This window comes from Oncorhynchus kisutch, linkage group LG17 (genome assembly GCF_002021735.2).
Source record: "Oncorhynchus kisutch isolate 150728-3 linkage group LG17, Okis_V2, whole genome shotgun sequence".
Taxonomy (NCBI): Eukaryota; Metazoa; Chordata; class Actinopteri; order Salmoniformes; family Salmonidae; genus Oncorhynchus; species Oncorhynchus kisutch.
In genome coordinates, this window is record NC_034190.2 from 40,641,191 (window position 1) to 40,667,040 (window position 25,850).

Below are 25,850 nucleotides of genomic sequence, written 5' to 3' on the forward strand. Positions count from 1 at the left end.
AACAATAACATCAACAGCATCAACAACAAAATCTAACTGAAAAACAACAAAACTCTGGATCAGAGTGTCTCTTCATCTTTGGTATAAAAATGGCCATCCTTGGGCTGCATTTGATCCACAACTAGGAAAGACTACAGAAATTGTCAACAATTTCTTCTATTGCTTTTTGCACTGATTGGTTTAAACCGTAAGCTCCTACTCAATCTACGAAGTTTATCACTGCGCACATTTTTTTTCCTACCGTTTTATGTTTGTTTTAGATTTTTTTTCTTTCTTTTCTTTGTTCTTTTTTTTTTTATAGTGTGACAAGCAAAGCGGGCTAAAAACACCATCAAGCTCATAAAAAAAGGTCAAATGTAGCAGATAAAAGCACTAATGTCATCAACAGCAATCTTGCCATGTAAAATAATAATTATGATAATAAAAACAAGTTCAGCATTTGCAACCGACTGCATTTTCTACAATGCAGTGTCTTTTTCCCCCTCCTCATTGTGAAAAATCTCCTCAAAGCTTTTATCTTTTCCCACTCATTTCCTTAGCAGACATTTACTTTTTTCTCTTAGATTTAGTAACCTCTGACATAATTATTTATCAAAGTTTTCTTCTTACGAAGAAAAGAAAAAGAAACTCTTGTCTATTAAATCTGTACAGCTTATGTGATAGACTTTGTTTTAATGTCTCTAGCTCAACCCCTGCAGTATCATGTACCATCAAAGTGGTCCAAGAGACTGATTTAGATCGCTTTTTATTTTCAACGAGACGCCAGACTTTACTCTCTGTAAAAAGTCATCCGACGCCCTTAAAATTAAGGCCATGAAGATTCAAGAAAGAAAAACACTTATTTCGAATAAATCTAGAAAACTCAAATTTAACAAGAGAAAAAAAAAGTGAAAAGAAATCATAGCTTAATATCTAAGGAAGACAATCTCTGTGTATGTCAAACTTTGACTTCCCCTTTTCTAATTACAAAATAAAACTCATCACCTACCTACCTACCTGCGCATTGAACATTTGCCTATTTATTTTTTATTTTTTTCAGTTGAGTAAGTCAAGCTGAAGCCCAACCCACCAGGCAGGTTGCCAGACTAAACATTTTCAACTCTTTGCACTGTGCCCAGCGACTTCACCCCCCCAACCCACCCTCCCTCCTCTCTTTCTCTCTCTCTGTGTAACTCTCTTAGGCCAGGTAGGAAATGAAAAAGTGTCTCTTTTTTGGTGCCTGGGCAATCTGGAAGCAATCTCTCTTCTCTCCACATTCTCAGTACAGCCAACCCCCCTGTCTCAAGGCAACACTGTCACAGGAATATTCTCCTCATCTGTCGCTATCTAATGAGGAAGAGAAGAACCACAACGAGAGAGAATCAAAGGCAAGGTAATCATCATAATGCACAGACTCTAAAAATGACAATAAAGGGATAGTTCACTCAAATTACAAAATTACATATTGGTTTCCATACCGTGTAGTGTTAACAGTCTACGGACACGGTATGACAGCATTTGAAAACATTTGTGTCCAGGTGAACAAAACCAAAGCACGGATTGTCGTCATACCCTGTCCATAGACTGCTTACAGAGTAAGGAAACATATATATAATTGATCATTTGGGTAAACTATCCCTTTTAATTAGTCAACAAGCCCAAAAAACTCAATGTCAAAGAACAAAGCAGCAAATAGTCAGCTACGATACGGCATAACGATAGACAATGACAGGTCTTAGTCATCGTAATGTGTTGTTGATATGTACAGTGAGAAGATGGCAGCAGTACTCACTTGGACTGGTATGAGTAAGCAACATGGTCGCTGGACCCGTCCACCTGGATCTGATGCTGCTGCCCACTCACGTCATGCGACGAGGGGGCCACTGACTGAGGAGAGGCATCCGTGACCACTCCCTACGGGAAAAGGAAGTGGGCGTGAGACATCGTCCTCCATGTAACGCAATATAACCGTCTAGTAATATATTGTATGACATCACATTCTATGTGTGTCTCTGCATAATTATGTACGAATCTGTTTAAATACATCTAAACCTAATACCACAGTAGCCTTAAAAAGAAAAACTCACAAGGCTACATGTGAGAGGGTAAGGGTTTCATTACTGTAAGGCTTAACGTCCTAACCTCACTGAACGTCAGCCATCGTGGTCTCATCTCCTCCATCACCTTAACAAGATGTCAAAGACGCTCTCAATACCATGTTTACACATCGTCCTCCGAGACACTCCTTGTCTGCGGCTCATCTCAACACCATGTTTACACATCGTCCTCCGAGACACTCCTTGTCTGCGGCTCATCTCAACACCATGTTTACACATTGTCTTCCGAGACACTCCTTGTCTGCAGCTCATCTCAACACCATGTTTACACATCGTCCTCCGAGACACTCCTTGTCTGCAGTTCATCTCAACACCATGTTTACACATCGTCCTCCGAGACACTCTTTGTCTGCAGCTCATCTCAACAGCACTGATATATAGAACCTCACTGATGGTGGCATCCACCATGTGTGGCATTGAGAACGGAATAGGTGAGAGAGACAACAAGAGAACCCATGGGCTAGCGCTATGTCTCCGAGTCTCTCTCTCCAGCCGGTGACTTTATGAAGGGTGGCTATCTCCTGATTATCATCTCCTCTATGGAGCTGTACAGATGGATGGTGGTGTCAGGGCGTTGTCAGCTGGGCAGCCGCTTGCTAACCAGGGGCCTGGGGCTGAAGGATGTGTGTGTTGAGCACACGGCCATCCGGGAGAGGGACAGCTCCGCCGGCAGTGTGTCTCAATTCAGCACCTGTCATCTGATACAGGCTGATGCTCCATCTGAATGGGCCGGCGCCATCAGCCCTCCAGACAGCCTTCCACACTCATCATTTCTCAGCGTGTGCCCGCCTGCTCTGAGCTGCACACTCGGCACGCTCAACAGTAGCAAGCCGTGGCAACACGTGTGCTTGGCCGTTCTTATTGAGCGGATGTTGCAGTGTCACTGTGAGTGTTTGTGCGTGTGTGTATCTATGTCTATCTGTGTGTGTGAGAGAGTGTGTATGCATTTCTGTCCTTAGGAGTGTTTGTGTGTGTGTGCATCCAGTGTGTGCATGCATCTGTGTATGAGTGTGTATCCATGTGTGTGTGTTTTTTGGTTTTACCATCCTTGTGGGTACCAGAAACCCTCACAAGGATAGTAAAACAAGGAAAAAGTGGAGACATTTCACTGGTCCTCACAAGGAAGAAGGCTATTTTAGGCTTAGGGTTAAGGTTTAAGAGTTAGGGTTACGTTTAAGGTTAGGGAGAATATGATTTTGAATGGTCATAAATTGTTTGGTCCCCACAAGGATAGTAAAACAAAGGTGTGTGTGTGTGTGTCTGACTTACTTCAACGGGGACGGCTGTCTGAGGCACAGGCGTGTACTGAGGAATGTAGGTCCCTTGCATAGACGCCCCGGCAGCCGCAGCAGTCATGTACTGGAACACACACATCAACAACCTGTCATGTACTGGAACACTCACACATCAACAACCTGTCATGTACTGGAACACACACATCAACAATAACCTGTCATGTACTGGAACACACACACATCAACAACCTGTCATGTACTGGAACACACACATCAACAACCTGTCATGTACTGGAACACACACATCAACAACCTGTCATGTACTGGAACACACACATCAACAACAACCTGTCATGTACTGGAACACACACATCAACAACCTGTCATGTACTGGAACACACACATCAACAACCTGTCATGTACTGGAACACACACACACATCAACAACCTGTCATGTACTGGAACACACACACACATCAACAACCTGTCATGTACTGGAACACACACACATCAACAACCTGTCATGTACTGGAACACACACATCAACAACCTGTCATGTACTGGAACACACACATCAACAACCTGTCATGTACTGGAACACACACATCAATAACCTGTCTTTTCTAACTTCAACAACAATCAACTGATCACAGGAAACAGAAACAATATCTTTCAAACTGTTGTGACCCAAGTGATTGAACATTATGGTTAAAACAACATCCCACCACATGGGATCCACTCTGCAGGTCAAACACACCAGTTACTAATCTGCTGTATACACTGAGTGGACAAAACATTAGGAACGCCTTTCCATGACATAGACTGACCAGGTGAACTCAGGTGAAAGCTATGATCCCTTATTGATGTCACCTGTTAAATCCACTTCAATCCGTGTAGATGAAGGGGAGGAGACAGATTAAAGGATGTTTACGCCTTGAGACAATTGAGACATGTATTGTGTGCCATTCAGAGGGTGGTTGGGCAAGACAAAAGATTAAAGTGCCTTTGAACGGGTATGGTAGTAGGTGCCAGGTGCACCGGTTTGAGTGTGTCAAGAACGGCAACGCTGCTGGGTTTCACACTCAACAGTTTCCCGTGTGTATCAAGAATGGTTCACCACCCAAATGACATGTGAACTTGACACAACTGTGGGAAGCATTGGAGTCACCATGGGCCAGCCTCCCTGTGGAACGCTTTCCACACCTCTTAGAGTCCATGTCCTGATGAATTGAGGGCAAAAGGGGGTGCAACTCAATATTAGGAATGTGTTCCTAATGTTTTGTATACTCAGTGTGTATATTTATATATATATATATGTATACACACTGAATGTTTTTTATAAACGCAACATCTATAGTGTTAGTCCCATGTTTCATGAGCTGAAATAAAAGATCCCAGAAATGTTCCTTAAGCATACAAATCTTACTTCTCTCAAAATGTGTTTACATCCATGTTAGTGAGCATTTCTCATTTGCCAAGATAATCCATCCACCTGACAGGTACAGCATATAAAGAAGGTGATTAAACAGTATGATCATTACACAGGTGCACCTTGTACTGGGGACAATACAAGGCAACCCTAAAATGTGCAGTTTTGTCACACAACACAATGCCACAAACTCAAGTTTTGAGGGAGCATGCAATTGGCAATGTCCGACAGCACTGTCGCCAGAAAGCGTAATGTTCATATCTCTACCATAAGCTGCCTCCAACGTTGTTTTAGAGATTTTGGCATTACGTCCAACCGACCTCACAACCGCAGACCACATGTAACCACGCCAGCCCAGGACCTCCACATCCTGCTTCTTCAGCTGCGGGATCGTCTGAGACCAGCCACCCAGACAGCTGATGAAACTGAGGAGTATTTATGTCTGTAATACAGCCCTATTTTTGGGGAAAACTCATGGCTGTCTAGTCATGTGAAATCCATAGATTAGGGCCAAATGAATTTATTTAAATTGTCTGATTTCCTTATATGAACTGTAAATCAGCTAAATCTTTGAAATTGTTGCATGTTGCGTTTACATTTTTGTTCTTGGAATTCCCTTTCCGCCCTCGGGGGGGCGCTGTGAGGCAGACGTGTGTTTTTAACGTAGCTGTCTGACTATGGGAGGCCAGTGATAGAGGAACAGAGAGGAGGAAGCAGAGGCACCCTGCTGGTCCTGAACTTCACAGGGAGGCAGATGCCCCCTCCTAAGAGGGAGAGAGAGCGGAAACCAGAGGAGTGCAAAACAGAGCACTCAGATCACCCTGAGCTGCTTCAGTGGCTGTGTGTGTCCGCCGCAAGTGTGTGTGTTTTGGTGATTGCATAAGTGTGTGTGTGTGCACCCATGGCCTATATTTCATACCAGGTCTTTTAACAGAGCTGCAGAATAGCCATCTTACAGACACGCTACTCTCGAGTGGCGCAGTGGTCTAAGGCACTGCATCTCAGTGCAAGAGGTGTCACTACAGTCCCTGGTTCGAATCCAGGCTCTATCACATCCGGCCGCGATTGGGAGTCCCATAGGGCGGCGCACAATTGGACCAGAGTTGTCCGGGGTAGGCCGTCATTGTAAATAAGAATTTCTTCTTAACTGACTTGCCAAGTTAAATAAATGTATGCTTGTGCGTAGAATGTCTACATAATGTGTAGATCAGGCTATGCCCTCCCACCACCAGTGTACAATATACAGGGTATGTGTGTTTGTGTGAGAGAGAGGCTTTCAGCTATAAGGCCTGATAATAAAAACCCAGCTGGGTTGCCTCTCCTCTTCCTGCTCCTTTTTTTTTAGCAGGAACAGGAAGGACGATCCTTCCTTCCCTTCCTTCCTCCCTCCTTTCCCTCCTTTCCCAGTAATGAAAAGTGTGACGGTGGCCCATTCTCTTGGCCTGGCGCCCGATGCTTGTGGAGTGTCATTACCGGCATTGGCGCTAATGGATCGGGTACGGCTCCGCCGCACAGCACTAATGAGAGGAGCTAAAGGCCATGGACGTGGGTGATTAACTTACCCCCCCTTCTTCTCCCTGCTGCGGAGGGCCACCAACACCCTGGGAGGATGGGTGGGGAGGGAGATGTCACACTTCGGATGGGGTGAGGTGGCGTGTCTGACTTCCTGGCTTTGCAACGCTCTCTTTTGGTTCTCCCTCTCTCTCTCTCTCTCTCACGCCCACTCTTTCTCTATCGCCCTCCTTCTCGTTCTCTTTCCCTTTCGGCCCACAATCCGCGAGAAGAGTGCTGTCAAATTCACGGTGTGACCTTCTCTGCCCTGGCGAGCGGCGCCCGTTTGCATACCAATTCCTCAGGACCTTTTGTCCCTTCCCCGTTATCCATTAGCTCACTCTGCTAACTCACCTGTGTCGACGGCATGAAAGCAAATGGAGGGGAGTGGAACTTAATTAGTGATATCAAAACCGGTGTGTCAAAAGAGAGGCAGGCTTTTGAAATGTTATATCTCTCCGTGGCTTGAAAAGGGGCTTAATAAGGAACTTCTTCAGCTTCTCTGTCCCATTTACATGACCATGACTTTACAGTCAGACAGGGAACTGACGTGTCAGGAAGTTGACAGGGATGGGCTGATATCATAGATCATTTTGGAGAGTGTTTAGGGCAACACCCTGTTTCGGCCAAATTAAGCTCCTTAAATACACCAGCAACACCTTCTTAATGTTGAGTTGACTCCAATGCTTCACACAGTCGTGTCAAGTTGGCTGGGTGTTCTTTGGGTGGTGAACCATTCTTGATACACACGGGAAACTGTTGAGCGTGAAAAACCCAACAGCGTTGCAGTTCTTGACACAAACCGGTGCGCCTGGCATCTACTACCATACCCCGTTCAAAGGCACTTTAATCTTTTGTCTTGCCCAACCACCCTCTGAATGGCACACATACACAGTCCATGTCTCAAGGCTTAAAAATCCTTCTTTAACCTGTCTCTTCTCCTTCATCTACACTGATTGAAGAGGGTTCAACAGGTGACATCAATAAGGGATCATATCTTTCACCTGGTCAGTCTATGTCATGGAAAGAGCAGGTGTTCCTAATGATTTGTATACTCAGTGTATATGGGAAAATTGTACACACGTGTTACACGCACACCAAGCCTCGAGCAGATGGCATGTGTTTGATGAGCGCGAGGCGGCCTCAGTGTGGGTCCTTAATGAGGGTGGTGTGAGTGGACTTCTTAAGGTCCCTCTCTCTGTACTGTCCACACAGCCAAGAGCACCAGCAGGGTGCAGGAAAGACAACTCCTTCCCTCTCTATCCGTCTGTCTGTCTGCAGAACGTATCGGGCACCAACTCACTGTCGGTAACTACTGGTGGCACAGCATCAGAATGGATCCTCATGAGTTCCACTTTAGAGATAGTCACAAGATGTTCCTCTTCCTCTGCAGGGCATCACTAGCCCGGTGGAACCAGCCTGCTTTCTCTGTTGACCATTCTATTTCACTTCACATATCACCCTGGGCTTAATCCAATAGACAGGCATTTGGACGCAGATAGAGAGAGAAGCATGTGGTAATCCATCAGAAATGGATATGTCATTGAAGATTAAAGAAGGCATGCTATTGAAATGTCTTGCTGTGCCCTCACATGGTATTCCCAGAACACCATGTAAGGCCCTTCGAGACCAGGTGAAAAATAGACCATTACTAACCCAATCCATTACTACCCAGTCATACTGTATACCAGCATGTCCACTCTATCCATGGAAATGAGGGATGAGGGCTCAGAGTAGTCTTGGTCCATCACTGTTATCCACATAGACTTAGAATTACTGAATCCGTCTCCATGCTCATTTACATTTATTCAGAGCGACTTAGTGCATTCATCTTAAGACAGCTAGATGAGGCAACCACATCTCAGTCATGGTAAGTAAGCTGCTATCCGCAGAATCAGTGCTAGTAAGAAAAGGATGTGTGGAGGATTGGTACTAGCAGCAACCTATCTGCTTTTCCAGTCTGATCCAGTGTTAACCTGTAGGAGTGGGAGTGTTAGATCCTATTGCCCGCAGGAACATGGCTGCTCTCAGGGAGAATAAAGGGACAAAGTGACACGCTAATAGGCAGAGTTGTAAAGAACAAGCCATCTCTCAGACCGGCCAATAAGAAAAAAAGATTAAGATGGGCAAAAGAACACAGACACTGGACAGAGGAACTCTGCCTAGAAGGCCAGCATCCCGGAGTCACCTCTTCACTGTTGATGTTGAGACTGGTGTTTTGCGGGTACTATTGTATGAAGCTGCCAGTTGAGGACTTGCGAGGCGTCTGTTTCTCAAACTAAACACTCTAATGTACTTATCCTCTTGCTCAGTTGTGCACCGGGCCTCCCACTCCTCTTTGTATTCTGGTTAGAGCTAGTTTGTACTGTCCTGTGAAGGGAGTAGTACACAGCGTTGTATCAGATCTTAAGTTTCTTGGCAATTTCTCGCATGGAATAGCCTTAATTTCTCAGAACAAGAATAGACTGACGAGTTTCAGAAGAAAGTTATTTGTTTCTGGCCATTTTAAGCATGTAATTAAACCCACAAATGCTGATGCTCCAGATACTCAACTAGTCTAAAGAAGGCCAGTTTTATTGCTTCTTTAAGCAGGACAACAATTTTCAGCTGTGCTAACATAATTGCAAAAGGGTTTTCTAATGATCAATTGGCCTTTTAAAATTATAAACTTGGATTAGCTAACACAATGTGTTGGGTCCATGGCCAAGGAAACTCCCCAGACCTTAATCCCATTTGAGGATTAACCACAAGTTCTCAGAGGCGGGTGGACAAACAAAACCCCACAAATTCTGACAAAGAATGGGCTGCCATCAGTCAGGATGTGGCCCAGAAGTTAATTGACAGCATGCCAGGGTGGATTGCAGAGGTCTTGAAAAAGAAGGGTCAATACTGCAAATATTGACTCTTTGCATGTAATTGTCAATAAAAGCCTTTGACACCTATGAAATGCTTGTAATTATACTTCAGTATTCCATAGTAACATCTGACAAAAAATATCTAAAGATACTGAAGCAGCAAACTTTGTGAAAATTAATATTTGTGTCATTCTCAAAACTTTTGGCCACGACTGCAGATATAATCAGTTTCCAGCTACAATAGTAATTTATAACATTAACAATGTCTACACTGTATTTCAGATGAATTTGATGTTATTTTAATGGACATTTCTAAGTGACCCCAAACTTTTGAACGGTGGTGTACATGAAATGTAGCAATGACATGCATGTGAAACACTATCAAGGAGCGCCAACTGAAAAAAAGAACAGTGATTTAGACAATGACATCACAATGAGTGATGTTACCAACACATTTTGACGGCAGAGTAGAACAGAGTTGACCCTCAAAACCAGCTCTGTGTTTTCACAACGAGGAACTTTCTTCACCACCGTTTAAACGGGGGCCGACATTCCTATACACATTCTTTACCGTAAAAACACGGCTGTATTCTCGGAAGCCTACGATCGCCGTTGCTGGGGCAGAACGGGAACATTCCGTTATTTCCTTTGGGAGAGAGAAAAAAAAACCCCAGCCATGTAGCCACAGGGACAACGGGAACAGCCAAAAAGTATTCTGAGGTGTGGTGGCCATTTTAGTTGTTGACTCTGAGGACAGACACTGCCGAATGGCAGGTGCTGAAACTGAGCCTTTCGTAAGACAGAGCAGGCTGAACGACATGACATAAAACAGCGTTCCATGTGTAAGCACTCCATCTTAAAGAACGTAAACATACCTAGTTATATAGGCGATCGCAAGATCCCACTGAAACCTATTTCCACAGGTTTCTCCTATGAAGTAACCATAAAGGGGCTTTCACATCTGGCTCCAGACCACATAATAAGAGGACACATGGCTTCTTTCTCGTAGATTATTAGGACATTGCATGCAATATGGAGCACATATAGTCTACATACAGCACAGCGCCTCAGGGCTGTACTAGGGCAGAAAGGAGTTTTTTTTATTAATACTTTATACTTTTCCCCCCTTCATCACACATCAAAACCCATCAACGTAGATTAAACCGCTCTAATCCTGCGTGTTAGCACAGCTGGGAGAGATTAGAGACATTCTTTCATCCCAGAGCCAACATGGCGTCGCAGTCGCTGACAGCTCACCTGGAAACACATGGGGCCGGCGGTAACTGTACAATACAGCACTGTTTCAATCCCACATTCCACCCAAGACACAGTGCTGGAGCAAACTAAGCCCCCACTGCCTCTGGAGCCATAGTGTTAGAGCAGGAAATGGGAGACTGGATAGTGTGCGACACCTCTAAATCGGCTTGATCCTGACACGAGGGGGAGTTCCTTTTTGGGGGGTGGGTATGCAGGAATCTGGATTGAGTGATATGGTTGATGTGTGATTTAGTGGGTTAGAGGCGTCATAATATCGCCTGGTCTTCACATAGAGGCCTGTTGTTCTAGTCACCAGGAAATGTGTTCGACTTTAGGGTACTGCATAAAGGAGATATGCTATTCAAACATCTTGCTTTTCACACACACAGTGATAGTATTACCATCGTGGATGTGGAGAGGGATATATGCAGAAGGAATGTAATTCTCTGCTGTAGATACTGTATTGACCATAGAATCGTGTACTATTTGACAAGGACCCGGACAGTGAACCATATCTGGTACTGATGCTGTTCAGTACAGATTTGACAGTGATACTATGTGGCTGGAGTCAATTAAAAGATATGGCTGTGCTCCGGATACAGTCCGTAAAATATACTTTTTTTCCTTGAGTAGATGTGGGCTTTCAGAGAAATATGATTTTAGGCAGAATCTACCGTACACCCAGAGCTGATTAGTTAAGGTGTTGGAGGCAGAATCTACCGTACACCAAGATCTGATTAGTTAAGGTGTTGGAGGCAGATTCTACCGTACACCCAGATCTGATTAGTTAAGGTGTTGGAGGCAGAATCTACCGTACACCCAGATCTGATTAGTTAAGGTGTTGGAGGCAGATTCTACCGTACACCCAGATCTGATTAGTTAAGGTGTTGGAGGCAGAATCTACCGTACACCCAGATCTGATTAGTTAAGGTGTTGGAGGCAGAATCTACCGTACACCCAGATCTGATTAGTTAAGGTGTTGGAGGCAGATTCTACCGTACACCCAGATCTGATTAGTTAAGGTGTTGGAGGCAGAATCTACCGTACACCCAGATCTGATTAGTTAAGGTGTTGGAGGCAGAATCTACCGTACACCCAGAGCTGATTAGTTAAGGTGTTGGAGGCAGAATCTACCGTACACCCAGATCTGATTAGTTAAGGTGTTGGAGGCAGATTCTACCGTACACCCAGATCTGATTAGTTAAGGTGTTGGAAGCAGAATCTACCGTACACCCAGATCTGATTAGTTAAGGTGTTGGAGGCAGAATCTACCGTAGACCCAGATCTGATTAGTTAAGGTGTTGGAGGCAGAATCTACCGTACACCCAGATCTGATTAGTTAAGGTGTTGGAGGCAGAATCTACCGTACACCCAGATCTGATTAGTTAAGGTGTTGGAGGCAGAATCTACCGTACACCCAGATCTGATTAGTTAAGGTGTTGGAGGCAGAATCTACCGTACACGCAGATCTGATTAGTTAAGGTGTTGGAGGCAGATTCTACCGTACACCCAGAGCTGATTAGTTAAGGTGTTGGAGGCAGAATCTACCGTACACCAAGATCTGATTAGTTAAGGTGTTGGAGGCAGATTCTACCGTACACCCAGATCTGATTAGTTAAGGTGTTGGAGGCAGATTCTACCGTACACCCAGATCTGATTAGTTAAGGTGTTGGAGGCAGAATCTACCGTACACCCAGATCTGATTAGTTAAGGTGTTGGAGGCAGATTCTACCGTACACCCAGATCTGATTAGTTAAGGTGTTGGAGGCAGAATCTACCGTACACCCAGATCTGATTAGTTAAGGTGTTGGAGGCAGAATCTACCGTACACCCAGAGCTGATTAGTTAAGGTGTTGGAGGCAGAATCTACCGTACACCCAGATCTGATTAGTTAAGGTGTTGGAGGCAAAATGCTAAACTGGGGAAACTGGAAAAAGTCTCCGCACACTTTCAGTCAGATGCACATTTACTTCATTGTGGCTGAGCTTTCCCACTATTGTTCGTGGAGATGTGCTATGATGTGCTTCCTCTACCTGGAAGTGTGCGGAGACTTTTTCCTGTGTCTCCATAGAAATATGATTTTACCTTAGTAGATACGGTCTTATGTGACTCAGTCGGGAGAGCATGACTCTTCCCGAAACCAAAGGTTGTGGGTTGGATAGCCGCCGGGGCCTCCCATATGAAATGCATGTAACCTGTCTAAGATGCTTAGGCAGAAACCATACACTATGTATATATCAGATACAGGAGGCATGGTACTACAGATACAGTAGCTGCAGTCTCAGAGTGATAGCACATGATGTGAGTAGGATATATGGGGTGTATAACAGTACATTCTCAGAGGCTTATGATTAGGCTCCAGTAGATCCAGTATGGAGGGGTCCATGGGTGGTACAGTACTCACACTTCCTGTAGTGCCCAGGGACAGATGGTTCATCTGCTGGGAGAGCGGGCCCATCATGTTGGCAGGCTGCATGGACATGGTGTGGTCCATGGCTGGGGTGATCACTGCACCCTGAGGGAGGAGAGAGGAGAGAGGGGAGAGGAGAGAGAGGAGAGGGGGGAGAGGAGTGAGGAGAGAGGTGATAGGAGAGAGGAGAAAGGAGAGAGGAGTGAGGGGAGAGGGGAGAGGAGAGAGGGGGGATGAGAGGGGAAAGGGGAGAGGAGAGAGGGGAGAGGAGTGAGGGGAGAGGAGTGAGGAGAGAGGGGATAGGAGTGAGGAGAGAGTGGATAGGAGAGAGGAGTGAGGGGAGAGGAGAGAGGAGTGAGGGGAGAGGAGAGAGGAGTGAGGGGAGAGGAGAAAGGGGAGAGGAGAGAGGGGATAGGAGAGAGGAGGGAGAGGGGAGAGGAGAAAGGGAAGAGGGGATAGGAGAGAGGAGTGAGGAGAGAGGGGAGAGGAGAAAGTGTAGAGGAGAGAGAATAGAGGTCATGTTAATTCATTGGTGCCAATGGGTGGGCGAAGAATAAAGTAGCATTTTATGCATCGGTGGGTTGTTGAGCATTGGAGCAGCAGAGCATCAGAGAGTCAATACACCGACATATGAGGATGTTTCATTGATTGTCTGGAGTCAACACACATCTCTTCCCCTCGCATGCTACTGCGATGCGTGTAACCCTAATGGGCAGATCAGTAGTGGTCGAGGATTATTTTTCATAAAGCGCTCTGGATGGAACCAGAGGGAATGTGATGAATTCATTGCTGCTCTTTCATCGCTTTGTCACGAAACGAGTCACTTCTCGTTTTTCTCTACCAGCCAAACCTCTGGAGTAAGGGGTTCAGAAACGAAGCCTTGTTCCTCGGCTAGGCTCCGACTCTTTCCCCTTCACTCGCTTGCCCTCGTTCATTTGTCTAGTGTGTCTGTCTTCCTGTGTGTGTGTGTGCTGCGTGTGTGTGTACACCCTGCTGGTGACCGTGTGGGCCGATTGGAGAGCCAACTGAGCAGACACGGCCTGTCAGAATCGCTCAGGCTGTCTCCTCCCCGACGTTCAGAACACTGGTGCTGTGTGGCATACAGCTTTCTGTCTGTTTCTCCCCTTTCTCAATTCAATACATTTCAATTCAAAAGGGCTTTATTGGCAGGGGAAACAAATGTTTACATTGCCCGAAGCAAGTGAAATAGATAATAAAAAAAAGTGAAATAAACAAAAAATGAACAGTAAACATTACACTTACAGAGGTTCTAAAGGAATAGAGACATTTCAAAATTCATATTATGTCTATAAACTGCGTTGTAACAATGTGCAAATAGGGTAAATATATAAATAAATATGGGTTGTATTTACAATGGTGTTTGTTCTTCACTAGTTGACCTTTTCTTGTGGCAACAGGTCACAAATCGTCCTGCTGTGATGTCACACTGGGGTATTTCACCAGGTAGATAGTTTATCAAAATTGGATTTGTTCAAATTCTTTGTGGGCCTGTGTAATCTGAGGGAAATATGTGTCTCTAATATGGTCCTACATTTGGCAGGAGGTTTGGAAGTGCAGCTCAGTTTCCACCTCATCTTGTGGGCAGTCTGGACATAGCCTGTCTTCTCTTGAGAGCCAGATCAGCCTACGGCAGCCTCTCTCAATGGCACGGCTATGCTCACCAGCTTGCTTAGGGGACTCTTCTCCAGATTTATCTCACTGTAGGTAATGGCTTTGTTATTGAAGGTTTGGGAATCGGCAGTAGAATTTAAATATTTTCTGGATTTTGATAATTAGCCTATATCTGCTCTGCATGCATTATTTGGTGTTTTACGTTCTACACAAAGGATATTTTTTGCAGAATTCTGCATGCAGAGTCTCAATTTGGTGTTTGTCCCATTTTGTGGATTCTTGGTTGGTGACCTCCCAACCATAATGAGGAATGAGTTCCATAACTGATTGCAGTATTTTTAGCCAGATCCTAATCGGTATGTTGAATTCTATGTTCCTCTTGATGGCATAGAAAGCCCTTCTTGCCTTGTCTCTCAGATTGTTCACAGCTTTCTGGAAATTACCTGTGGCTCTGATGTTTAGGCAAAGGTATGTATAGTTTTTTGTGTGCTTGAGGGCAACAGTATCGAGATGTCATTTGTATTTGTGGTTCTGGCAACTGGACCTGTTTTGGAACACCATTATTTTTGTCTTACGGAGATGTACTGTCAGGGCCCAGGCCTAACATAATCTGTGCAGAAGATCTAGGTGCTGCTGTAGGCCCTGCTTGGTTGGGGACAGAAGCACCAGATCATCAGCAAACAGTAGACATTTGACTTCAGATTCTAGTAGGGTGAGGCCGGATGCTGCAGACTGTTCTAGTGCCCGGGCCAATTCATTGATATATATGTTGAAGAGGGTGGGGCTCAAGCTGCGTCCCTATCTTACCCCAGAGCCATGTGGGAAGAAATGTGTTTGTTTTTTGCCAATTTTAACTGCACACTTGTTGTTTGTGTACATTTTAGAATGCTTTCCATCAATGTGTATAGCAGACCCTCATGCCAAATTGAGTCAAAAGCTTTTTTGAAATCAACAAAGAATGAGATGACTTTGGCTTTGTTTTGGTTCGTCTGTTTGTCAATTAGGGTGTGCAGGGTGAATACGTGGTCTGTCGTACTGTAATTTGGTAAAAATTTGACATTTGCTCAGTAAATTGTTTTCACTGAGGAAATGTACGAGTCTGCTGTTAATGTTAATGCAGAGGATTTTCCCAAGGTTACTGTTCACGCAATATCCCACAGTAGTTAGTCTCCACTTTTGTGGATTGGGGTGATCAGTCCTAGATTCGAAATATTGGGGAAGATGCCAGGGCTGAGGATACTGTTAAAAAGTTTAAGTTCAGGCAATTGTAATTTGTGGTCTGTATATTTTACATCATTTAATTTAGGATACCATCAACACCACTGGCCCTTTTGGGTTTCTGATTTCTGACGCGCTGTTCCTTCCTTTTCCGTTGTGTATTTCTCTATTGTTTTAGTGATTCACCATAGTGAAGGCGCAGGCTCAGGTTTTCTGTGTCTCTATGTTTTTGGTTGGATCGGTTTCTCAGTTTCTTTCTTAGGTTTTTGCATTCTTCATCAAATCATCTTTTGCATTGTTGTTACTTTTCTTAAGTTGTCTGCTTTACATTTTTTTTTTTTGAGGGGGGGGGGGGGGGGGGGGGGTTGTGCTGGTCTGTTTTGTGTGTCTGTGCTGTCTGGAGTGTGTGGACTAGCTCTCTGAGCTCCACCATGTCTCTGTCCAGCTCTGTGAATGTATCCCTCTCAATGATGCAGGAGCAGAGCAGTTGTTGGACCTGGGTATGTGGTGGGAGGGTGACTATCCTCGTCTTCAGGACAGTTTGAGGAGGTGTGATCAGACTCACTCGGGGTGGGGGAGTCGTCACCAAGAGAAAGCTTCTCCTGCCGTGCTCTCTCTTTGATTCTGTGGAAGTCCTTTTGGAAATGTATGAAGTTGCCCTCCTCCACCACTGTTCCGTTGTTGTACAGGTTGACAGAAGGTGTCTCAGTCTCAGGGTCCTCGTTTGACACTATTCTGATTTTCCACCCTCCGCCTGTACCCTCTCTCTTAAAAGAGGGGTACAGTGCTCTTATAGCCGTGTGCCATGCCCAGGGAAGGTCTGTGTGGAAGATTAGGTTGCTTACCTTTGTGGCATTTTTGTAGCAGTCAACAAAAAGTATCTTTGGATTGTCCATGAGGAGCTTCTCTTTGTACTCTTTCCGTGCCTTGTCACTTTTCACATCTAAGGGGTACTGTACTGTGGTGACCTCTGCACAGAGGGAGGAGCAGGGGGCCAAAGAGGGCTCTGCATTTCGGTGGGAGAGGAACTCTGCTGCCATTGTTGGGCTCAGGGGCTTCAACACCGCTCACTTCTCTCTTCTCTGCTAATTAATGTTGCAGCCGGGTTCTTTATGAAGTTAAATATCTAGAGATTATTGTAATGCTCTTTTCATTCTAGGCTTTCGAGGTAGCTTCAGACTGAACAGTAAGAATCCTTCCAGGTCATTTTGTCCAAAATCAGGATGTAGGTTTGGAGTTTTGATTTGGAGTGAAGGTTATGTTGTGGAGGGTATTATCATGTATATATCCTTGTAAAAAAAATCCAAGTTTATACAACCTTAAAATCTATCTTTCTGTAAAAACATACATCTATCCCTCTCTCTCTTTCTTGCTTCCTCTCGCTCTCTTCCATCACTCTCTCGCTCTCTCTCCTCTTGCTTTTCTCTCTCTTTCTGTTTCTTTCATTTTCCCTTTCTATCTCTTTTCTATCTCACCTATCTTTCTCCCTTCAGGACTTTCATCTCAACAAGAAATAACGAGGGCGGGCTGGAGAGAGGAGGGTAGTGGAAGGTAATGGGAAAGAGGGTGACAGGAGGAGAGGAGAGAGAGATTGGAAGAGGGGGGGGGTAGAGACACAGAGACAGATAGAGAGATAGAGACGGGGACAGATAGAGAGAGGGAGAGAGAGGGAGAGAGAGACAGAGAGAGGGAGAGAGCGACAGAGACAGATACAGAGACGGAGAGAGAGACAGAGAGAGGGACAGAGAGAGAGACAGAGAGTGAGAGAGACAGAGAGAGAGAGACAGAGAGTGAGAGAGACAGAGAGAGAGAGATTGGGAGAGGGGGGAGAAGAGAGACAGAGAGAGAGACAGAGACAGAGAGAGAGAGAGACAGAGAGAGAGAGACACCGAGAGAGAGACAGAGAGAGAGACAGAGAGAGAGAGAGACAGAGAGTGAGAGATTGGGAGAGGGGGGAAAAGAGAGACAGAGAGAGAGACAGATAGACAGAGAGAGAGAGAGAGACAGAGAGAGAGATAGAGACGGGGACAGATAGAGAGATAGAGACGGGGACAGATAGAGAGAGGGAGAGAGAGGGAGAGAGAGACAGAGAGAGGGAGAGAGCGACAGAGACAGATACAGAGACAGAGAGAGAGACAGAGAGAGGGACAGAGAGAGAGACAGAGAGAGAGACAGAGAGTGAGAGAGACAGAGAGAGAGAGACAGAGAGTGAGAGAGACAGAGAGAGAGAGATTGGGAGAGGGGGGAGAAGAGAGACAGAGAGAGAGACAGAGACAGAGAGAGAGAGAGACAGAGAGAGAGAGACACCGAGAGAGAGACAGAGAGAGAGACAGAGAGAGAGAGAGACAGAGAGTGAGAGATTGGGAGAGGGGGGAAAAGAGAGACAGAGAGAGAGACAGATAGACAGAGAGAGAGAGAGACAGAGAGAGAGACACCGAGAGAGAGACAGAGAGAGACAGAGAGAGAGACAGAGAGAGAGAGAGACAGAGAGTGAGAGAGAGTAGTGATAGATAGAGGAGTTAGATGGATGTGGGGACACTGAGAAAAGGGGGCGAGAGATGGATTGAGGGAGAGACAGGACAGAGCTAAGGGTACCTGTAACCGATTCAGCGGCTGACAATGCTTTTAAAATGGGAAACAGAGAGTAACGGAAGGGCTTAATTCACAGACGTGTTAAGCCGATTTGTGATTTCGATTTTCTGTGTTTGCGAGAGTGTGTGTGTATATGAGTGTGTCTGTCTGTCTCTGCCTGTCTCTGTGTGAGTGTGTGCGTGCGTTTAAGAAAGATATACTAGATTGTATATATTCATGAGAATCTTATATGTATGAGAATGTGTTTTTGGATCTATATTCAATTAATGTTTGTGTCAGCGTGTGTGTGTGTGTGTATGTCATACTGAGTGTGTGTGAGCTGCTAACAGGAGAAGAGGATAAAGTGCAGCTAGTTAAAGATGGCATTGATCCTCATCTAGAGAGGAGAGATGTCAGACATCAAGGTTGTTAGATGGGCTGTAAAGCCCTCGCTCTGTTGTGAAGCAGCCTTTACAGACTAACTCATGATTGAGCTAGGTAACTGTAGAGGCCCCGGGGCCCCTAATAGCAGGATTGCCCACCTTCAGGGCATACTGTAGGTATTGTGCACTGCCACCAAAGCACCTGCAGAGGAAAAAAAGGTTAGGCTACTGGTATTGCATAAGTCATTCAGTGCTAGTGTGTGTGTGTGTGTGTGTGGTGAGCAGAAAATTCTAGTTCAGACAGTCTTTGTGTGCTGCCTGCCATGGCGGCACCAGGTTCCAGGGCCTCGCGGGCTCCTTTCCAGGCTCGTAAACCCTAAGAAGAGAGGCTGGATTGTGGAGTGTATTTCACTAATCCACAGCACAAATCCCACCTAGGGCTTTCAGACAGACAGGGCTGCCCTCTCTTTGCAGCAGCCACGTGGCAAAGGCTAGGACACATGTCTGAGGTACAGACTACCTGATAGCCTACCTGAAACACCACGATGTACACTTTGACTATACCTAGAGAGCCCCTATCACCAAGATTGAACAAACAGAAACCAAAGAAACAAAAAGGGACACGCCAAGACATTCTGAGACGAATGTAGAGACTTTGAGCATTTCTAAAACATCGTCACAAAATATACTACAGCAAGCGGGGGGAGTATCAGACTAACTGATATGTGAGGGTACACAATCGGTGACCGCACAAATCAACAAGAAATCCAATTAAGCCAATTAGGCCGACCCTGTGGCTGTGATATGCTCTGGTGAGACTGCTTCACCACCCCAGATGTGCGTTGGCTGCAGCCACCTTGACTGTTACACGGCACTGTTACGACATGTCTGTCATTCGGTCTCACTGTCCCATGTGAGTGCCTGGAAACTCTGGCGTGGTAAATTACAAGGTCAGGGATGGCTCGCGGTTGCCGTGGTAACGGGGCGTTCCCTGAAGCAGCCATGGAATCTTTGTGGGACAGAGAGTGTGTGTGTGTGTGTGTGTGTGTGTGTGTGTGTGTGTGTGTGTGTGTGTGTGAGAGCGGTCTGTGTCTCAGGGGGAGATAGACGGGACATGGGGCTCTGGTATTTGACTTGTCTTCATGGGAGGTCTAGTCTCCAGGGATGGGCTAATGATTTATCAACTGTCCTCTGACTGACTTAGAGAATGAATAAACTCACCAGAAATAGTAACAATCAAAGCTGAGGCCAGGATCTGTATCAGAGTCAGAGGAAAACACTGGAATTGCTGTTTTATCGAGGCAATGAATACATTTCTCCAAATTGTGCTTGTAGAAACAAATTGAAATGTATTGTAAGCAACTCTGACAAACATGCTGCATTCAATACCGCTATAACACTACAAGCCAGTAAAACATCACTATCAATATCACTAATAACATCAATACTAACCTGGTCCCAGATCTGTTTGTGCTTTTCATCACTATCAATATCACTAATAACATCAATACTAACCTGGTCCCAGATCTGTTTGTGCTTTTCATCCCTATCAATATCACTAATAACATCAATACTAACCTGGTCCCAGATCTTTTTGTGCTTTTCATCCCTATCAATATCACTAATAACATCAATACTAACCTGGTCCCAGATCTGTTTGTGCTTTTCATCACTATCAATATCACTAATAACATCAATACTAACCTGGTCCCAGATCTGTTTGTGCTTTTCATCACTATCAATATCACTAATAACATCAATACTAACCTGGTCCCAGATCTTTTTGTGCTTTTCATCCCTATCAATATCACTAATAACATCAATACTAACCTGGTCCCAGATCTGTTTGTGCTTTTCATCACTATCAATATCACTAATAACATCAATACTAACCTGGTCCCAGATCTGTTTGTGCTTTTCATCACTATCAATATCACTAATAACATCAATACTAACCTGGTCCCAGATCTGTTTGTGCTTTTCATCACTATCAATATCACTAATAACATCAATACTAACCTGGTCCCAGATCTGTTTGTGCTTTTCATCACTATCAATATCACTAATAACATCAATACTAACCTGGTCCCAGATCTGTTTGTGCTTTTCATCACTATCAATATCACTAATAACATCAATACTAACCTGGTCCCAGATCTGTTTGTGCTTTTCATCCCTATCAATATCACTAATAACATCAATACTAACCTGGTCCCAGATCTGTTTGTGCTTTTCATCACTATCAATATCACTAATAACATCAATACTAACCTGGTCCCAGATCTGTTTGTGCTTTTCATCACTATCAATATCACTAATAACATCAATACTAACCTGGTCCCAGATCTGTTTGTGCTTCTACCTACACACCATTGTCAAGCCAAATGTTTTGCATGACAGTTCCATAAAGAGTTGGCAAGAGAGCAGAAACAGACTGGCACCCAGGTTACACCAATACATCTCCTACTGACCAAACCAACGGTCTAGAACACAGAACAGACTGGCACCCAGGTTACACCAATACATCTCCTACTGACCAAACCAAAGGTCTAGAACACAGAACAGACTGGCACCCAGGTTACACCAATACATCTCCTACTGACCAAACCAACGGTCTAGAACACAGAACAGACTGGCACCCAGGCTACACCAATACATCTCCTACTGACCAAACCAACGGTCTAGAACACAGAACAGACTGGCACCCAGGCTACACCAATACATCGCCTACTGACCAAACCAAAGGTCTAGAACACAGAACAGACTGGCACCCAGGCTACACCAATACATCTCCTACTGACCAAACCAACGGTCTAGAACACAGAACAGACTGGCACCCAGGCTGCACCAATACATCTCCTACTGACCAAACCAAAGGTCTAGAACACAGAACAGACTGGCACCCAGGCTACACCAATACATCTCCTACTGACCAAACCAACGGTCTAGAACACAGAACAGACTGGCACCCAGGCTACACCAATACATCTCCTACTGACCAAACCAAAGGTCTAGAACACAGAACAGACTGGCACCCAGGCTACACCAATACATCTCCTACTGACCAAACCAACGGTCTAGAACACAGAACAGACTGGCACCCAGGCTGCACCAATACATCTCCTACTGACCAAACCAACGGTCTAGAACACAGAACAGACTGGCACCCAGGTTACACCAATACATCTCCTACTGACCAAACCAACGGTCTAGAACACAGAACAGACAGGCATCCAGGCTACACCAATACATCTCCTACTGACCAAACCAACGGTCTAGAACACAGAACAGACTGGCACCCAGGCTGCACCAATACATCTCCTACTGACCAAACCAACGGTCTAGAACACAGAACAGACTGGCACCCAGGTTAGACCAATACATCTCCTACTGACAAAACCAAAGGTCTAGAGCACAGAACAGACTGGCACCCAGGCTGCACCAACGCGCACGTACTGAGAGCAGCTCAAGGACGGCCGGAGACCGAACCGAAGCCCCGGCTCAAATTCTGTCTACTAATCAAATTCAGAACATAATCTTCTCCTGCTGAACCAAAGTGCATCGTACAGTGGGACGATTCAGTGCTTCCCATGAAGGGAGATAATTATGATTCTATTTAAAGTCGCTGCAAGAAAGACCATGGTACGATGCAGAGGAACTCAGTCAATATGCTGCAACTTGCACACACATGAAATACATATCAAACCAGCATAATGTAGTGACCACATCAGTCACCAGGAAAAAACGAAACAATATTGTGTATGGCTAGTTTATCTGCTGCAGTTGTTTAGCACTGTGGAGTGTGTGTGTGTTTGCATCTTAATGTGTGGGTTTGCCGGAGAAGGTGCCACGTGAAACTGGCTATGGTTCTAGCCCACTCAACTATCCCAGGTCTACTGATCTACTGTTGGCTTTAGCTCACAGCCCAAGTATTGCTGGCAACACCACCCTCCCAGCTGGCACATATACACCACACCACAGCTTCAAAGAACATCAGTACTGAAAGGGGCAGGTGAGAGTGGGAAAGATGAAGAGAGAGAGAGAGAGAGAGGAGTTGGAGAAGAGAAAGATGAGGAGACAATGTGAGAGAAAATGATACAGGGAAAGATAAATGGAGAGAGAGAGAGAGAGAGAGAGAGCGGAGATGGAGTGAGAGGAGTTGGAGAAGAGAAAGATGAGGAGACAGTGTGAGAGAGAATGATACAGGGAAAGATAAATGGAGAGCGAGAGAGAGAGAGAGAGCGGAGATGGAGTGAGAGAGGAGTTGGAGAAGAGAAAGATGAGGAGACAGTGTGAGAGAGAATGATACAGGGAAAGATAAATGGAGAGCGAGAGAGAAGCGAGTTGAAGCCTCATTCGTTTTTTTAACGGCAATTGAAAACAAGCTGTCGTTTTCTTTTTAAGTTTTCGCTTTAAGCAACGAGGATACACAAATTTCTGCAAACTGTTGTCTTTTCATTTTTTTCTCTCTCTCTCTCTCTCTCTCTCTCTCTCCATCTCCTGAAGAAGCACTCTGCTGAGGGGTATAGCACTCAGGCACAGTCTGGCTATGGTTGTCAAACTCAATCTAGTGAGATAAACAAAAAGACAGCAGTGTAGCAGCAGCCAGCAAACTCTTTCTCAAAGAACACGTTCACTTCTCACTTGTGATTTAACACCTTCAAAATCCCAAACTGCCACAGACAGCAGCACACTCGATGCATACCTGGGTTCAAATACTATTCAATATCCTTTCAAATACTCTATCTGGCATCGTGTAAACTCGCCGTGCATAATGGTTGAATAGAGTCGTCCCAAAAGTGCAAACCCTGCAACATCTTATGATGGCTAAAAAGGCTAAAAAGCAAACGCTCAAAGTATTTGAAAAACTTCAAGTATTCAGTATTTGAACCCAGGTATGCGCTCTAGTGTAGTGACTCTCCCCTTACCATGGTCCGCCGCCTACATATTGCGCCAGACACCAGGAAAACACTCCCCCCCAGAATGGCCCATTGGTCTAACACCCTGTGAACGCACACAGCCCCAAATTGCAGCACAGTCAATTGGTTTAATACTTTAAGGCGCCCCCCTGAACTCTAGACTAGCACGCTCCGTTAGTTCAATGTGTTTCATTGGATCGGCGGCACGGGTGCAGACATAAAGAGAGACAGATTGGGGGGTGTTACCCATTGACGAGTGGAGGGGGGTTTGGGGGGGGGGCAGTTTTGGTTAGGGTACGGACGAGGCCATGGGGACAGAGAGACAGGAGGAAACATGGAACATAGGAAGGGAGCAGAGGGGACGCTACTGTATAGCTAGTATTAGGCTGTTACAGGACACACAAACTCTCATGATTACAAGCCTATAGATTGAGGGACTGACAGCCAATAGATGGAGGGACTGACAGCCTATAGATTGAGAGACTGACAGCCTGTAGATGGAGGGACTGACAGCCTATAGATGGAGGGACTGACAGCCTATAGATGGAGGGACTGACAGCCTATAGATGGAGGGACCGACAGCCTATAGATGGAGGGACCGACAGCCTATAGATGGAGGGACCGACAGCCTATAGATGGAGGGACTGACAGCCTATAGATGGAGGGACTGACAGATACCCTCGTGGGTTATGTAAGACCAACACTGACAGCCTATAGATGGAGGGACTGACAGATACCCTCGTGGGTTATGTAAGACCAACACTGACAGCCTATAGATGGAGGGACTGACAGCCTATAGATGGAGGGACTGACAGATACCCTCGTGGGTTATGTAAGACCAACGCTGACAGCCTATAGATGGAGGGACTGACAGCCTATAGATGGAAGGACTGACAGCCTATAGATGGAGGGACTGACAGCCTATAGATGGAGGGACTGACAGCCTATAGATGGAGGGACTGACAGCCTATAGATGGAGGGACTGACAGATACCCTCATGGGTTATGTAAGACCAACACTGACAGCCTATAGATGGAGGGACTGACAGCCTATAGATGGAGGGACTGACAGATACCCTCGTGGGTTATGTAAGACCAACACTGACAGCCTATAGATGGAGGGACTGACAGATACCCTCGTGGGTTATGTAAGACCAACGCTGACAGCCTATAGATGGAGGGACTGACAGCCTATAGATGGAAGGACTGACAGCCTATAGATGGAGGGACTGACAGCCTATAGATGGAGGGACTGACAGATACCCTCATGGGTTATGTAAGACCAACACTGACAGCCTATAGATGGAGGGACTGACAGCCTATAGATGGAGGGACTGACAGATACCCTCGTGGGTTATGTAAGACCAACACTGACAGCCTATAGATGGAGGGACTGACAGATACCCTCGTGGGTTATGTAAGACCAACACTGACAGCCAATAGATGGAGGGACTGACAAATACCCTCGTGGGTTATGTAAGACCAACACTGACAGCCTATAGATGGAGGGACTGACAGATACCCTCGTGGGTTATGTAAGACCAACACTGACAGCCAATAGATGGAGGGACTGACAGATACCCCTGTGGGTTATGTAAGACCAACACTGACAGCCAATAGGTGGAGGGACTGACAGATACCCTCGTGGGTTATGTAAGACCAACACTGACAGCCAGTAGATGGAGGGACTGACAGATACCCTCGTGGGTTATGTAAGACCAACACTGACAGCCAATAGATGGAGGGACTGACAGATACCCTCGTGGGTTATGTAAGACCAACACTGACAGCCAATAGATGGAGGGACTGACAGATACCCTCGTGGGTTATGTAAGACCAACACTGACAGCCTATAGATGGAGGGACTGACAGATACCCTCGTGGGTTATGTAAGACCAACACTGACAGCCAATAGATGGAGGGACTGACAGATACCCTCGTGGGTTATGTAAGACCAACACTGACAGCCAATAGATGGAGGGACTGACAGATACCCTCGTGGGTTATGTAAGACCAACACTGACAGCCTAGTCATACTTAGAAATGTAAAACATATTAAAAATGGACGCTGTATTCACAACAATCCAGCACCTATTACAGCCTGCGGAATTGCCCGAGGCCGGCTGTTCTCTATGTATGTCACAAACACACTCTCACACACCCATACTGTGCAGGAAACAGCGTAAACCCCAGACCCTCATACAGCACACCTGCCCCACACACAAACAGCAGCCAAGCCTTGATCTTCTCATCTCTGTAGCATCTGTAGCACCGGGGGCTCCCGTCATGGAGGCT

General features: G+C 45.5%; 1 protein-coding gene across 1 annotated transcript in view; it reads right to left on the reverse strand.

The window, feature by feature from the left end:
* Positions 1-1,767: 1,767 nt before the first annotated feature.
* The window catches only part of LOC109906947 (RNA-binding motif, single-stranded-interacting protein 3), a 228,496-nt gene continuing 204,413 nt past the window's right edge, over positions 1,768-25,850 (reverse strand). Inside the window, exons 13-15 of the mRNA XM_031793820.1 lie at positions 12,828-12,938; positions 3,366-3,455; positions 1,768-1,893 (exon numbers count right to left, since the gene is read on the reverse strand). Of these exons, the coding sequence (XP_031649680.1) occupies positions 1,768-1,893; positions 3,366-3,455; positions 12,828-12,938 (327 nt within the window). The remainder of the gene's footprint in view (positions 1,894-3,365; positions 3,456-12,827; positions 12,939-25,850) is intronic.